This window comes from Monodelphis domestica, chromosome 1 (assembly GCF_027887165.1).
Source record: "Monodelphis domestica isolate mMonDom1 chromosome 1, mMonDom1.pri, whole genome shotgun sequence".
In the NCBI taxonomy this organism is placed as follows: domain Eukaryota; kingdom Metazoa; phylum Chordata; class Mammalia; order Didelphimorphia; family Didelphidae; genus Monodelphis; species Monodelphis domestica.
In genome coordinates, this window is record NC_077227.1 from 465,376,795 (window position 1) to 465,389,733 (window position 12,939).

The following is a 12,939-nucleotide window of genomic DNA, read 5'->3' on the forward strand; positions in this document are numbered from 1 at the left end:
GCAACTTTATCTTCCCCTAAGGCACTGTCTGAGCAGGGTGGAGTAATTTTAAAGTTCTCAATACATTCCTGACCAAGTACCTCCATTGTTACAATAGGGGAATAGCTTAACCAAATCTTCTAAAGTACAGTCTGAGCAATTTTAAGATTCACAGATAACAGACTTCTATATTTCTCTAGCCCTTAATTACCTAATTTGTTCTCTAGTTTTGGAGCTTTGGGGTGTGGGTAAGAGGTAGGAAAGGCATCTCACAGGTGCTTCTTGTTTTGTGCTTTGTTATGAAATTAAAGCAACCAAAAAACCCAAACGACAACTTGTATACATGATGAAGTGTGATGAAAGCAAAAGCAAAAATATATGCACATGAGGGCAGCTAGGTGACTCAGTGATAGAAAGCCAGATGTAGAGATGGGATGTCCTGGGTTCAAATTTGACCTTAGATACTTCCCACTATATGACCCTTGGAAGTCACTTAATCCCCATTGCTAATCTTACCACTCTTCTATGTTAGAATCAATACACAGTATTGATTTTAAGAAGGAAAGGGTTTAAGAAAAATACATATATACATATGATGTTTGCAACTGTGTGATTAAAGTCAGCTTTGAAAGACAACGAAATTGGTCAGATTCAGTGTGAGTATCATATACTATCTAAGTAAAAGGATACATCCTTTCTGATCATAATCAAACTAACTTTTTCTTTCAGGGAGTATGTTTTTTTTTTTTTTAATTTTATAGTATTTTATTTGATCATTTCCATGCATTTTTCATTAAAGACAAAGATCATTTTCTTTTCCTCCCTCCCACCCCCCGTGGCCGACGCGTGATTCCACTGGTATCATATGTGTTCTTGACTTGAACCCATTGCCATGTTGTTAGTATTTGCATCAGAGTGTTCGCTCAGAGTCTTTCCTCTGTCATGTCCCCTCAGCCATTGTAGTCAGGCAGTTGCTTTTCCTTGGTGTTTCTACTCCCTCAGTTTGTCCTCTGCTTTTGGATAGTGTTTTTTTTCTCCTTGATCCCTGCAGATTGTGCAGGGACATTACACCGCCACTAATGGAGAAGTCCATTATATTCGATTATACCACAGTGTGTTTGTCTCTGTGTACAATGTTCTCCTGGTTCTGCTCCTCTCGCTCTGCATCACTTCCTGGAGGTTGTTCCAGTTCACATGGAATTCCTCCACTTTATTGTTCCTTTGAGCACAATAGTACTCCATCACCAACATATACCACAATTTGTTCAGCCATTCCCCAATTGATGGGCATCCCCTTATTTTCCAATTTTTGGCCACCACAAAGAGCGCAGCTATGAATATTTTTGTACAAGTCTTTTTGTCCATTATCTCTTTGGGGTACAAACCCAGCAGTGCTATGGCTGGATCAAAGGGTAGACATTCTTTGATCGCCCTTTGTGCATAGTTCCAAATTGCCCTCCAGAATGGCTGGATCAGTTCACAACTCCACCAGCAATGAATTAATGTCCCTACTTTGCCACATCCCCTCCAGCATTCATTACTTTCCATAACTGTCATGTTAGCCAATCTGCTAGGTGTGAGGTGATACCTCAGAGTTGTTTTGATTTGCATCTCTCTGATTATAAGAGATGTGGAGCACTTCTTCATGTGCTTATTAATAGTTTTGATTTCTTTATCTGAAAACTGTCTATCCATGTCCCTTGCCCATTTATCAATTGGGGAATGGCTGGGAGTATGTTTTTTAAAGATTTTTTTTTTTTTAAACCTTTACCTTCCGTCTTAGGGCTAGGCAATGGGGGTCAAGTGACTTGCCCAGGGTCACACAGCTGGGAAGTGTCTGAGGCCAGATTTGAACCTAGGACCTCCCATCTCTAGGCCTGACTCTCAATCCACTGAGCTACTCAGCTGCCCCCATCAGGGAGTATGTTTTGTAGTTAGGGTTGTGTGCTTATTCATTGGGAAATATATGTGTCAAAACAAAATGTATCATTATATTTAAAAACAAGGAGCCCGCATAGCTCATTGAGGATAGGTCATATCAAAGTTGACTTTGTTTCCTTTTTTTTTTAATAATGACTAGATAGGGCAAGTCATGAGAATGTTATTATATAATTTACATTAGTGATGTAATTTACCCATATTTTAATAAAACATTTGACTCTTTTGTTATATTCTTATTTTGAACTTTATTGATTCAAATGACATATTGATGTCTTTTGATTTTATATCATTATCAGTTCCCAACCTTATGTCATGGGGGAAAACGTCTTCTGATATTCCTTTATTTGTCATTCTAACTCTCATTATATCTCACTCTTCATAAACCTGTTCTTTGTACTCACCATGACAGTTAATCCCTTTTGCCTTTAGGACTATCCCAGGCCATCACACTTGCTCTGGCTACATTTTCTTCCCATTCCTAGCCTTATAATAATCCCCCTTGCCTTACTGACCCTTGTGACTTAACAAAGACCAACTCTGGATTACTCCCACCATTTACTTCTTCTTCTACTTAAGTGCTATTAAATGGAGATAGAGGAGGTCCTATAATTGTGCTACCTAGAGCCATTACACATTACGAACTTCAACTGGGCTCTCACTGAAGCAAGTCAGAGTTTTTAACCCCCTAATTGATTCTCAGTCCCACTCTCCTCAGTGGCCATTACACATCTCTTCTCTCAAACTTTCTATACTGCCTTCTTTACCAACCCTCAACAGAGTACAACAGAGACGGCTTATTTGCTTTTCCTGAGGCTGATTCTTTGTTATTGAAAATCAGACTTTTTTTCTTACATCTCAGATGTTCTCCAGAGTTATTTTAAAATGGGCAAAGGACCATCTAAATCAGTACTGAGGAATTTTTCCATTAAGTATTGTCTTCATTGATTCAGGCACGATGTTGCTGCACCTCTGAGTCCACATTCTCAAGAAATTTCCTGTTACATCGACTATAATATTTCCATGCCAGCACAGAACCTTTGGAGAGTGGTGAGTTGAAATAGAATTTTCTTGAATGGTTGAAGGGAAAGAGGCATCAGAAAGCATCTAATCTACCCTCTTCATTTTGCACATGAAGAAACTGGGGCCCAGAGGGATCAAACGATTTGCCCCAAACCACTAAATGAAGTAGAGACATCACCAGCTCTTGAATTACACTAGTGATAGTGTTTTGACTTCCTGCCCAGAACTCTTTCTTCTACATCTTCTACATCAAATAAGTGTATTTTGTTAATAAATTAATAAAATTGTTATTAAAGGTGATAGTACTTCCCAAAACCAATGCTTTCTTATTCAGGATTAAATACAACAATCATATTTGAGTGTGAAGCCCTTCACAGTTTGGCTCCACTCTGTTTTCTGAATGGATTTCCCATTCCTTCCCATGCACTTATGCTCTCCCCAAACTAGCCTTTTGGATCCCCAGGAAACAATATTCCTATGTCTGGGCCTTTGAACAAGCCATCCCTCACGCCTGGAATACTCTTCATCCATCTTATAGAATCCTAGTTTCCTACCTCTTTCCCCCAATTATAAATTGTATCTGTTCTTATATATATTGATTTGTATTTTGTTTTCCCCAGTAGATGATAAGTTTCTCAAAGGGAGAGACTTTCAGTTTTATTTCCATATTCTCAATGCCCAGTTCCTGGCAGAGAGTGAGCACTCAGGAAATACCTTTAAAATTATGTTGAATAGCACACTTGAACCCACCTTGAAGGGGCAGCTTGGTATGTAGAAAGTGCACTGGACTTAGAATCAAAAGACTTGGGTCCAAATTTTGTCTAACACATGAGCTGTGTGAGCCTTGACTTTTTAGAGCTTCGATTTCTTCATCTGTAAAGTGGGACTAATAATACTTTCCTTAACTACATCATTGCATTATTCTGAGGAAAGGTCTTTGCCAACCTTAAAGTGTTATACAATTTGTGAGCTATATACAAAGAAGAATTCTGATTGATAGTTCTAATTGAAAGTTGGACTCATTTACCTAAAAATTCATGAATTCATTCGTGAAGTATATTTATTTTCTCTTTTGAGGTGTTTGGAGAATTGAGTTGAAACAAGGTTACTAAAAGAAAGGGACAGAATATTTTCTCTCTTGCCAAATGCTCATCTATTTAAGTAATTAGTTAAATCCAACTTTAGGAATCATTGTGTTGTCATGCAGGTGCTACTCTTAGTTTAGGCTTATAAACATTGATAGCAACTGACCTAGATTTTTGCTACTCCCACTTCTATACTTAAAAATGTTTAATTTCTTGAAATGGCTCAGCACCTTGAGCTCCATTTGTGAAAATATACTACAGAAATGTAAAATGGGGGGGGGAACCTTTAAAATGTCCTCTCCTATGCTTTCCAAGGTGGGCCATGGGACACTGTATAGCCATTGAGAATTGTCACTTCTGAGTGGTTTGTATTGTTATTTGTAGTAGGATTGATGTTAGTGGTAGCAAAAAGAACTACCTGTTGTCTTTTCATTTTAGCCTTTATTTAAAAATACTGTACATTTGATTAATATGGGAAACTCTTGAGGAGGAAACTTCCTCTAATTTTGCAGAACAGTGACTGCTTTGAAACTTATGTCTGAGGAAGTTGCCAGGGATACTGACAGGTTCAGAGCCTTGCTTAATCACACATCTCGTACAGGGCAGAAAGCCTTGCACCCTTTAGTCTTGACTCTGAGGTTGGTTCCCTCTCTAGCATGTCTCATTGACTTTCTCAGATAAGGCCTTTTAGCCTCCTACTTATAAAAATCACTCAATACCTATAAAGAAGAGAAACAAAGGTAATGCAATAAATTCTGGTTTTTCTAGGATATTGTAAACCGTGAGTCAGATTCAGCTATATGGAAGACCATATTGTCAGAAGTTCAGTTTGTGCACGTGAACACTTCAGCAGTATTAAAGGTAAGAGTTCCATGATTGAAGGGCTTCTCTGTTTTCCCAAGCTGGAGATATTCCATTTCTGCTTCTTTAATTTTCAGGCTGAAAATACTTTTAAAGGCTAAAAAAGCAGAGAGCGGATAAAAATAAGGGAAGACTTTGCCAAGATTTCTTTCTTTCCTCTGTGAAATTGAAGATGGCAGTTTCTTTTTTAAAAATCTCTTTTTAAAGTAAATGTTTCGTTTTTATATCATCCTTTATTTCTGAATGTATTCCCTTCCTCTTCCCCTATACAGTCATTCCATATAACAGATTTTTTTAATGGAAAATTTTATTTAGTTAGTCAATTTAGAATATTTTTCCTTGGTTACAAGAGTCATGTTCTTTCCCTTCTCTCCCCTACCCCCTCTCATAGCCAACATGCAATTCCATTGGGTTTTACATGTGTCTTTGATCAAAACTTATTTCCATATTGTTGATGTTTACACTAGGGTGATCATTTAGAGTCATTGTCATGTTCTTCAATGAAATTATTAATTGTTTCTATGATTTGTTCTTTAACTGATTTTGGAGAATAATATTATTTTATTTCCAATTAATTTTTGATTTGGCTCTCCATGTACCCCTTACTAATTATTGAAAAGGAATGATACTTTAGCCCAATTTTGGCAAATTTGTGAAACTTTTCTAGTACCTTCTTTTATTTTTATTTCCCACTCCCTTTCCAGCTGAGTGGGGCATCATTACCTGATTGGGGTTATCGGCAGCTGGAGATCATTGGTGAAAAACTGTCCAGAGGCTATCACCAGAGTATGGTATGGAATGTAGAAGAACACCGATATGGGAAAAGTAAGGCCCGAGTGAGTTATGAATTCTGTATTGACATAACTGATTTATCTTTGTAATGAAAGCCTTATTTCAGTTAACCTGATTTGGGAAAACTCTGTATCTTTAGTTATACAGGACTTGGTACAAAAAAAGAAAACAAAACAGGAAAGCTGAACACTTACATTCCATTGGCTTGCCTTTTTTCCCATTATTTCTACTTAAATCTCAGAACATTTGTGTCCAACAAGAGAACTAAAACCATAAATAACTAAAGGTCTTTTTAATTATCATTGGGAGGGCACCTGATTTCTTTCCATACCAGATGGGTTTTAAGCATGAGTGAAATATAAATGATGGTTTTCTCAGTTGTTAATTTACCAGAGGGGAATTTACCTTGAATGATGCAGCTTTGTCCATGGCTGACTCACTAGTTATTTGGAAGCCAAGGGAGGTGGACTTTAAAATTTTTTAAATTTTAATTAGTTACAATTTTCCTTTTTTATCCAACAGATATTATATTTTATTTTCCCAATTACCTATAATAATTTTCCACATAACACCTTCTGAAATTATAAGATCCAAATTATCTCATTTTCTTCCCTACTCCCTCTTGGGAATGGCAAGCAATTTGATCTGGATTATATATATGTACATATATAATCATGCAAAATATACTTCCATATTGATTATTGTTATAAGAGAATACTCATGTAAAAAAAAACCATAAAAAAAACATAAAAAAAACAATGTGAAAAATAGTATGCTTTGATTTGCATCTGACTAACAGTTCTTTCTCTGGAGGTGTAGAGCATTCTTTGGCATAAATCCTTCAGATTTATCCCACATCATTGTATTCCTGAAAGTAGCTAAGAGTTTTACAGTTGATCATCATATAATTTGCTGTTCCTCTGAATAGTGTTTTCCTGATTCTGCTTATTTCACTCTGCATCACCTCATGTAGATCTTTCTAGGTTTTTTCTGAAATCATCGTGCTCATCATTTCTTATAGCACACTAGTATTCCATCACCAACATATTCCACAATTTGTTCAGCCATTCCCCAATTGATGAACATCCCCTCAATTTCCAGTTCTTTGAGGTGAACTTTTTAGAAAGAGAACATTAACAACTTCTTCTCATAGATGACTGACCTTAATCATTTTTTAATAATTTCAGGCCAGGAGCAGAGGGAGAGGGAACTGGAGTTGCACTCCCCCACTCAGATTGACATCAGCAAAAACCTCAGTTTTATGGCCAGATTCACAGAACTACAGGTAAATGACCTACGGGTTCTTGGGAAACATCATCTGCTTGTTGGGTACTAACTAATTCTGGCTCTTTTTTTTTTTTTACATTTACATTACCTTCTGTGCCTTTGTTTAAATAATTTATTGTCTTGTAATCTGTGAACTGAAGATCCAGAAGTTCCAAGTCTTCCCCTTTCCTTTTGATTAGAAATAGAGAGCAGAACCTTTGTTGCTCCATCAATTAAATTCTGCTGCATAGATGCTTTGAGCTTCTGCAGGTAGGATTTATGATAGTTAAGAATGGAGAATTATTGTAAATGTGCCATAATTAATACATTTTTTCCAAAGGACATGTTTGAGCTCTTTCAACTGATGAAATTGTTAAAATTCCAAAATTATGAAATGTGAGAGGTGAAAAGAACCTCTTAGACATCATCAGTCTATACATTCTCCTCCGTTTATAGATAAGAAACCAAGGTTCCTAGAAGGTAAGTGACTTACAGCTTGTTCATGGACATAGTTGGGTCTAGAACCAACATGTCTAGAATGCCTTTAATGCTCCTTACTCTGCCTAATGCTCAGTCTTGCTTGTCCCTTTTGTATAATCTAGAAATGGATTCCTGCTGGCACATATTGATTTAGAAAACTATATTGAAATTATATTTTAAAATACATTGTTAAACATGTCTCCTTTACATTGTAATTTGTTTGACTCCACTCAGTTTTGAGTTTGAATACCTCTGGTCTAGAATGAACCTTAAGCCCATGTGAACAGCAGAGTGTGTACCCAGTACACCTTTAAAAGAGCTAACTAGTCGGGGCAGCTGGGTAGCTCAGTGAATTGAGAGCCCAGGCCTAGAGATGGGAGGTCCTGGGTTCAAATATGACCTCAGACACTTCCTAGTTGTGTGACCCTGGGCAAGTCATTTGATCCCCATTGCCTAGCCCTTACCATTCTTCTGCCTTGGAGCCAATACACTGTATTGACTCCAAGACGGAAAGTAAGGGTTTAAAAAATAAAATAAAATAACTAACTAGTGAAAAATGATCCAAGATGTCCATGAACAATTTCTTGGTCATTATGATAGTAATTAAATTATAATTTTAAATTTAATTGACCTGCTTTATTCTAGTGGAAGATGCTGACATTGAGGAGTGAAGAAACTGAGCACAAGTACAGCTCCTCACCCCTGGAATGGCTCATGTTGGAGACAAATGTGGCCTACTGGCTACATCCTAGGACCAGTGTAAGTGGGAGAATGGAAGGGATACTGGATGCAGTTTTAGCAAATTATATGAATATTTTAGTGCTACATATTTTCTTTAAGAACTCCATTGTGGTTGAGTATTGTGTTCGGAATTTATAGTGTTTTTTAAATATTATTTAATTAATTTAGAATATTTTTCCTTGGTTACATAATTTGTATTCTTTCTCTACCCTCCTCCCTCCCCCCTCCCATAGCCATCAAGTAATTCAACTGGGTTTTACATTTATCATTGATCAAGATCTATTTTCATATTATTAATATTTGCATTAGAGTGATCATTTAGAGTCTACATCCCCAATCATATCTCCATTGACCCATGGGATCAAGGAAATGTTTTTTCTTCTGTGTTTCTACTCCCCACAGTTCTTTCTCAGAACTAATAGTTTCTCAAAGCAAAAGTTTATAGCTCTCTTTAATGTACAAGCTTGGGTGACAAAGAATGAACAATTCCTACTAAACATGGAATGAAGTTTTTTCATTTTGTTTTTTTCATTTTAAGAACTTTATTGATGCCTTTTATTCTTATACTTTTTTTTTAATTAATTTGACCCTCCAACTATACTTCCTCCACCACCACTAAGCATATTTACACAGAGAAACAAAAAACTTCCATAAAATTAAGCTAATGAAACAAATTCCTGCATTGCTTATGTCTGAAAATGTCTGTCTCTTTCTGCATTTTAAGTCTATCACCTTCTTGTCCAGTTCTTGATTTATCATTGCATTGATCAGAACACCAGCTTTTCAAAGTTGTCTTTCTCTATAATGCTGTTAATTATTGTATAAACGATTCTCCCAGTTCTTAATTCACTCTGCGTTGTATCATAAAGCTCTTCAAAGATTCCTCTGAAATTGTCTATTTCACTATTTCTTATGACACAGTAATATTCCAGTACATTCATACACCACTGTTTGTCCAGCCATTTCCCAGTACATGGACACTACTCCCTTAGTTTCTGATTTTAGGACTACCCCAAAAAGAACTGAATACAGAAATAATTGTTCTGTAAATACTGGTCTTTTACCTCTTTGATTTCTTCGGGCATATATCCTCATTATGGCATAGCTGGGCCAGAGGGTGGCATGAACAGCATAGTTCCTGATTGCTTTTCAGGATGCCTGTATCAGTTCAGGGCATGAATGGGTCTGTTTTCCCAGAGGCCCCTCCTTTATCTTTTTTTTTCCATTTTGCTACAGTTACCAGATGATAAATGGGAATTGGAGCCTCAAAGTTGCTTTACTTTATATTTCTATAATAATGATTTAGATAATTTTTTTCATATAGTGGTTGATAGCTTGAATTTTTTTATAGGTCATATCCTTTGACTTTATCATTTGGGGAAAGACTATTATTAATATAAATTTGCATCCAAGGTAGGAGGTGGCTAGGTTACAAGGGACTTCAAAGCTAGAAGATTTTATATGTAAATTCTGTAGTCACTTGGGAGCCTCAGAGTTTATTAAATAGGAGAGTAAAATTGTGATAATAATTGAAACAATAAATAAAAATTTAAAAATTATAATAGCATTCTTGTAGTGCTTTATGGTTTGCAAAAAGCTTTACAAATACTATCTTATGGAAATATGTTTTACATGATAATACATGTATAACCCAGATCAAATTGCCTACCAGCTCCAGGAAGGGGGAGGGGAAAAAGAGAGGGTCACAATTTGAGCCATTTAACTTCAGAAAACTTATGGAAAATTGTTATTGCATGTAATTGGGGAAATAAAATTATCTTTCAAAAAAAAACCCCAATAACTTCTATCTTACTTAATCCTCACACCCTTAGAAGAAAGTACTATTATTATCCCCATTTTACAGTTGAGGGAACTGAGACTTGGAAAAGCTAAAAGACTTGGAAGTAAGGAAACAAGCATTTATTAAGTCCTCGTGTGCTTGGCATTATGCTAGGTGCTTTACAATTATTATTTCATTTGATTCTCACAACAACCCTGGAAGATAGGTGATATTATTACCTCCATTTTAGAGCTGAGTCAACTGAGGCAGTTATAGGTTGAGTGATTTGCCTGGGGTCACAAAGCCAGTAAGAGACTGAGGTGAGACTTGAACTTGGGTCTTCTCAACTCCAGGCCCAACACACTATCCATTGTGCCACTTAAATTTGCTATTGGTTACACAGCTAATAGGTGACTTAGGTCAGGTTTCAATTTGCTTCTTCCTGATTCCAAGTCCAGTGTTCTAGCCTCTTTGTCACTCAGCTTCCTAACAGAGTCATGACATGGTCAGACCTTTGTTAATGGAAAATCTGTTGGAAAGCTGAACATAGGATAGATGGGTGTGAAGAAAGATATGAGGTACGGAGACCAGCCAGCTGCTTTTCTGTCTTTCCCACTCTCAGAAATCAGGCAGAGATTTACTTAGGATGAACTTGGACCTGAAATGAAGAGAACAACACATACAGTTTTTTTAGGACAAAGACCTAGAGTTTGGCGGTGTGTTGTCATTGAGCTTCATTTGAACTGTGCTCTGAAAAAGCCATCATATAAGCAATTTATCAGAAAACATTATTTATATAGGGTCTACTGTGTGTTCTTTTAGGAGATCCTCAAGGAACAGGGGCTGGTTTTTTGTTGTTGTTTTTTTTAATTTGGTCTCTGTCCTCAGTTCCTGATACAGTGTATTGCACATAGAAATTACTTATAAAATACTTATATTGGAAGGGGAAAAAAGAGATCATCATTAAATATACAGCTTATTCACTAGCAGAACATTTCCGTTCCTTTATAGCTAAGAACTCTGCAGATTCTGTCAAAAATATAGTATAAAAGTATAAAAAATAAGGGCAACTAAGTGGCCCAGTGGATAGAGCTCCAGGCCTGGAGTCAGGAGGACCTGGCTTCCAATCTGGCCTAGGACACTTACTAGCTGTGTTACCCTTGGCAAATCACTTCACCTTATTTTCCTAGCCCTTGCCCTTCTATCTTAGAGTTGTTACTAAGACAGAAAATAGGGGTTTTAAAAAGTGGATTTTAAAAAATTTGATAATTTTTTTCCACCTTGTATGTATATGGTTGACTAGCCCAGGTAATTGGCCCATGTATTTATAGGCTCAGATCCACCTACTTGGAAATGCTTTGACCTGGTCTTCAGCCAACATTGCCACTTTGGCCTGTGTGCTTCTGTTTTTCTGGTATCTGCTCAGACGGAGAAGAAATGTTTGTGACATCCCTGAAGGTAGGTATTTTTTGGTGTTTTTTCTCATTTATCTGTTCTTTACTTTTCATTCTAGTGAGTTTGGTCTACCTTGAGGAGACAACATGGTATCTCTGTTAGAATGAGCCCTAAGTCAGGAGATGTTGAATATTAATGTTAGCAGGAATCCCCTCATTCCTGTGAATTTTCTGTTTCTATGAAGAGGAAACAGGTTATTTTTATTTTCCAGATGGTCATTTAGCAATTAATTCCCCGCCTTCAGATGCAGGGCTTCTCTTCCATAGTGCAGGGGAGGAAGGGCAGCAATGCGAGTTCTCTCGGGCACTTGGTGGCATTCAGGTTCAAGATCATGCTTCCTTAGTGCAAAGAAGGCTGGTACAACATCCCACTCCTTCCCCACAGAGAATGTGGGAAGGAAAATGCAATAAATTAAGAAATTGCTTTTTTATATTTAAATCTAAAGAGAACTAAACAGTTCTAGTAGGCTAAACTAAACTTATAAATGATAGCCAGAATCGGCATTTTCTTGTCTGTGGCACAAGTTTAAGTTTTTGTTGGTTTTTTTCCCCTTGATCTTCTTGCTCAGATTCCTGGTCAAGCTGGGTATTAGCTGGGACTGTGTGTTGTGGAGGTTGGGCTGTGAACTACCTCCCCTTCTTTATGATGGAGAAGACATTATTCCTTTACCACTACCTGCCTGCTCTAACCTTCCAGATCATCCTGCTCCCAATTGTGCTGCAGCATGTGAGCGAGCACCTCTGCAGGTATTGGGGGTCACTGCAATAACATTGGTTTGGGAGGACTGTAAGAATGAGTGAGTTTGGGGGTAGGGTAGCTAGGTGCCTCAGTGGATAGAGAGCCAGGCCTAGAGACAGGAGGTCCTGGATTCTAATGTACCCTCAGACACTTCCTTAACTGTGTGATCCTGGGCAAGTCACTTAACCTCTATTACCTAGCTCTTACCGTTCTGCCTTGGAACTGATTCACAGTATTGATTCTAAGCTGGAAGGTTTTTAAAAAAATAAAAATGAAGAAGTTTTCCTTTTCATTCAACAAACATTTTTATTGGGTACTTGCTGTATACAAGACCCCATGGGGCTTACAGAGATAAATAAGATATGATTTCTGCACTCAAGGAACTTAGTCTAGTAGAAATGTTCAGGTACATTCTGATACATTATAGAAAATGTGAGACCTGCAGAAAAGACTACAAAGTTCCAGAATGGTTCAGGGAGCTTGAGATGGGGGAAGAATAATTGCAGGAGGTATGAGCTAAGTTACAGGAGCAGGAAAGCAAAAAGTTGGTACAAGGAAAAGTAAGTAATCCAATTTGTTTAGATGTAGGAGCTGTGTCTTAAGTAGGAAAGCATGAGGAGATGATGCCAGAAAGCAGGCTGAGGTCAAATCTTTAGGGAGCCCTTGCAGCCAGACCTAGGAATTTATAGACTTTCTTAGGTGACTATAAAAGAAATGAATTGCCTTTACAAAAGATGAATCTGGCAGATTCTTTTCAATATAGATTGGCTGGAGGGAGACCGATAGTGGGTAGTGAGATGA

The 12,939-nt window shown here is 37.2% G+C and overlaps 1 protein-coding gene across 7 annotated transcripts in view; it reads left to right on the plus strand.

Moving 5' to 3' along the window:
- Positions 1-12,939, plus strand: part of POMT1 (protein O-mannosyltransferase 1) — a 45,597-nt gene that overhangs the window by 25,998 nt on the left and 6,660 nt on the right. For all 7 annotated transcript variants that reach the window (XR_458357.3, XR_008915348.1, XR_008915349.1 and 4 more), the window contains 7 exons: positions 2,871-2,967; positions 4,794-4,886; positions 5,591-5,711; positions 6,866-6,963; positions 8,070-8,183; positions 11,277-11,403; positions 11,969-12,146. Coding sequence is in view for 4 of the 7 variants with exons in the window: in XM_007475175.3 (XP_007475237.1) it covers positions 2,871-2,967; positions 4,794-4,886; positions 5,591-5,711; positions 6,866-6,963; positions 8,070-8,183; positions 11,277-11,403; positions 11,969-12,146 (828 nt within the window). In the remaining 3 variants the exon portion in view is untranslated. The remainder of the gene's footprint in view (positions 1-2,870; positions 2,968-4,793; positions 4,887-5,590; positions 5,712-6,865; positions 6,964-8,069; positions 8,184-11,276; positions 11,404-11,968; positions 12,147-12,939) is intronic.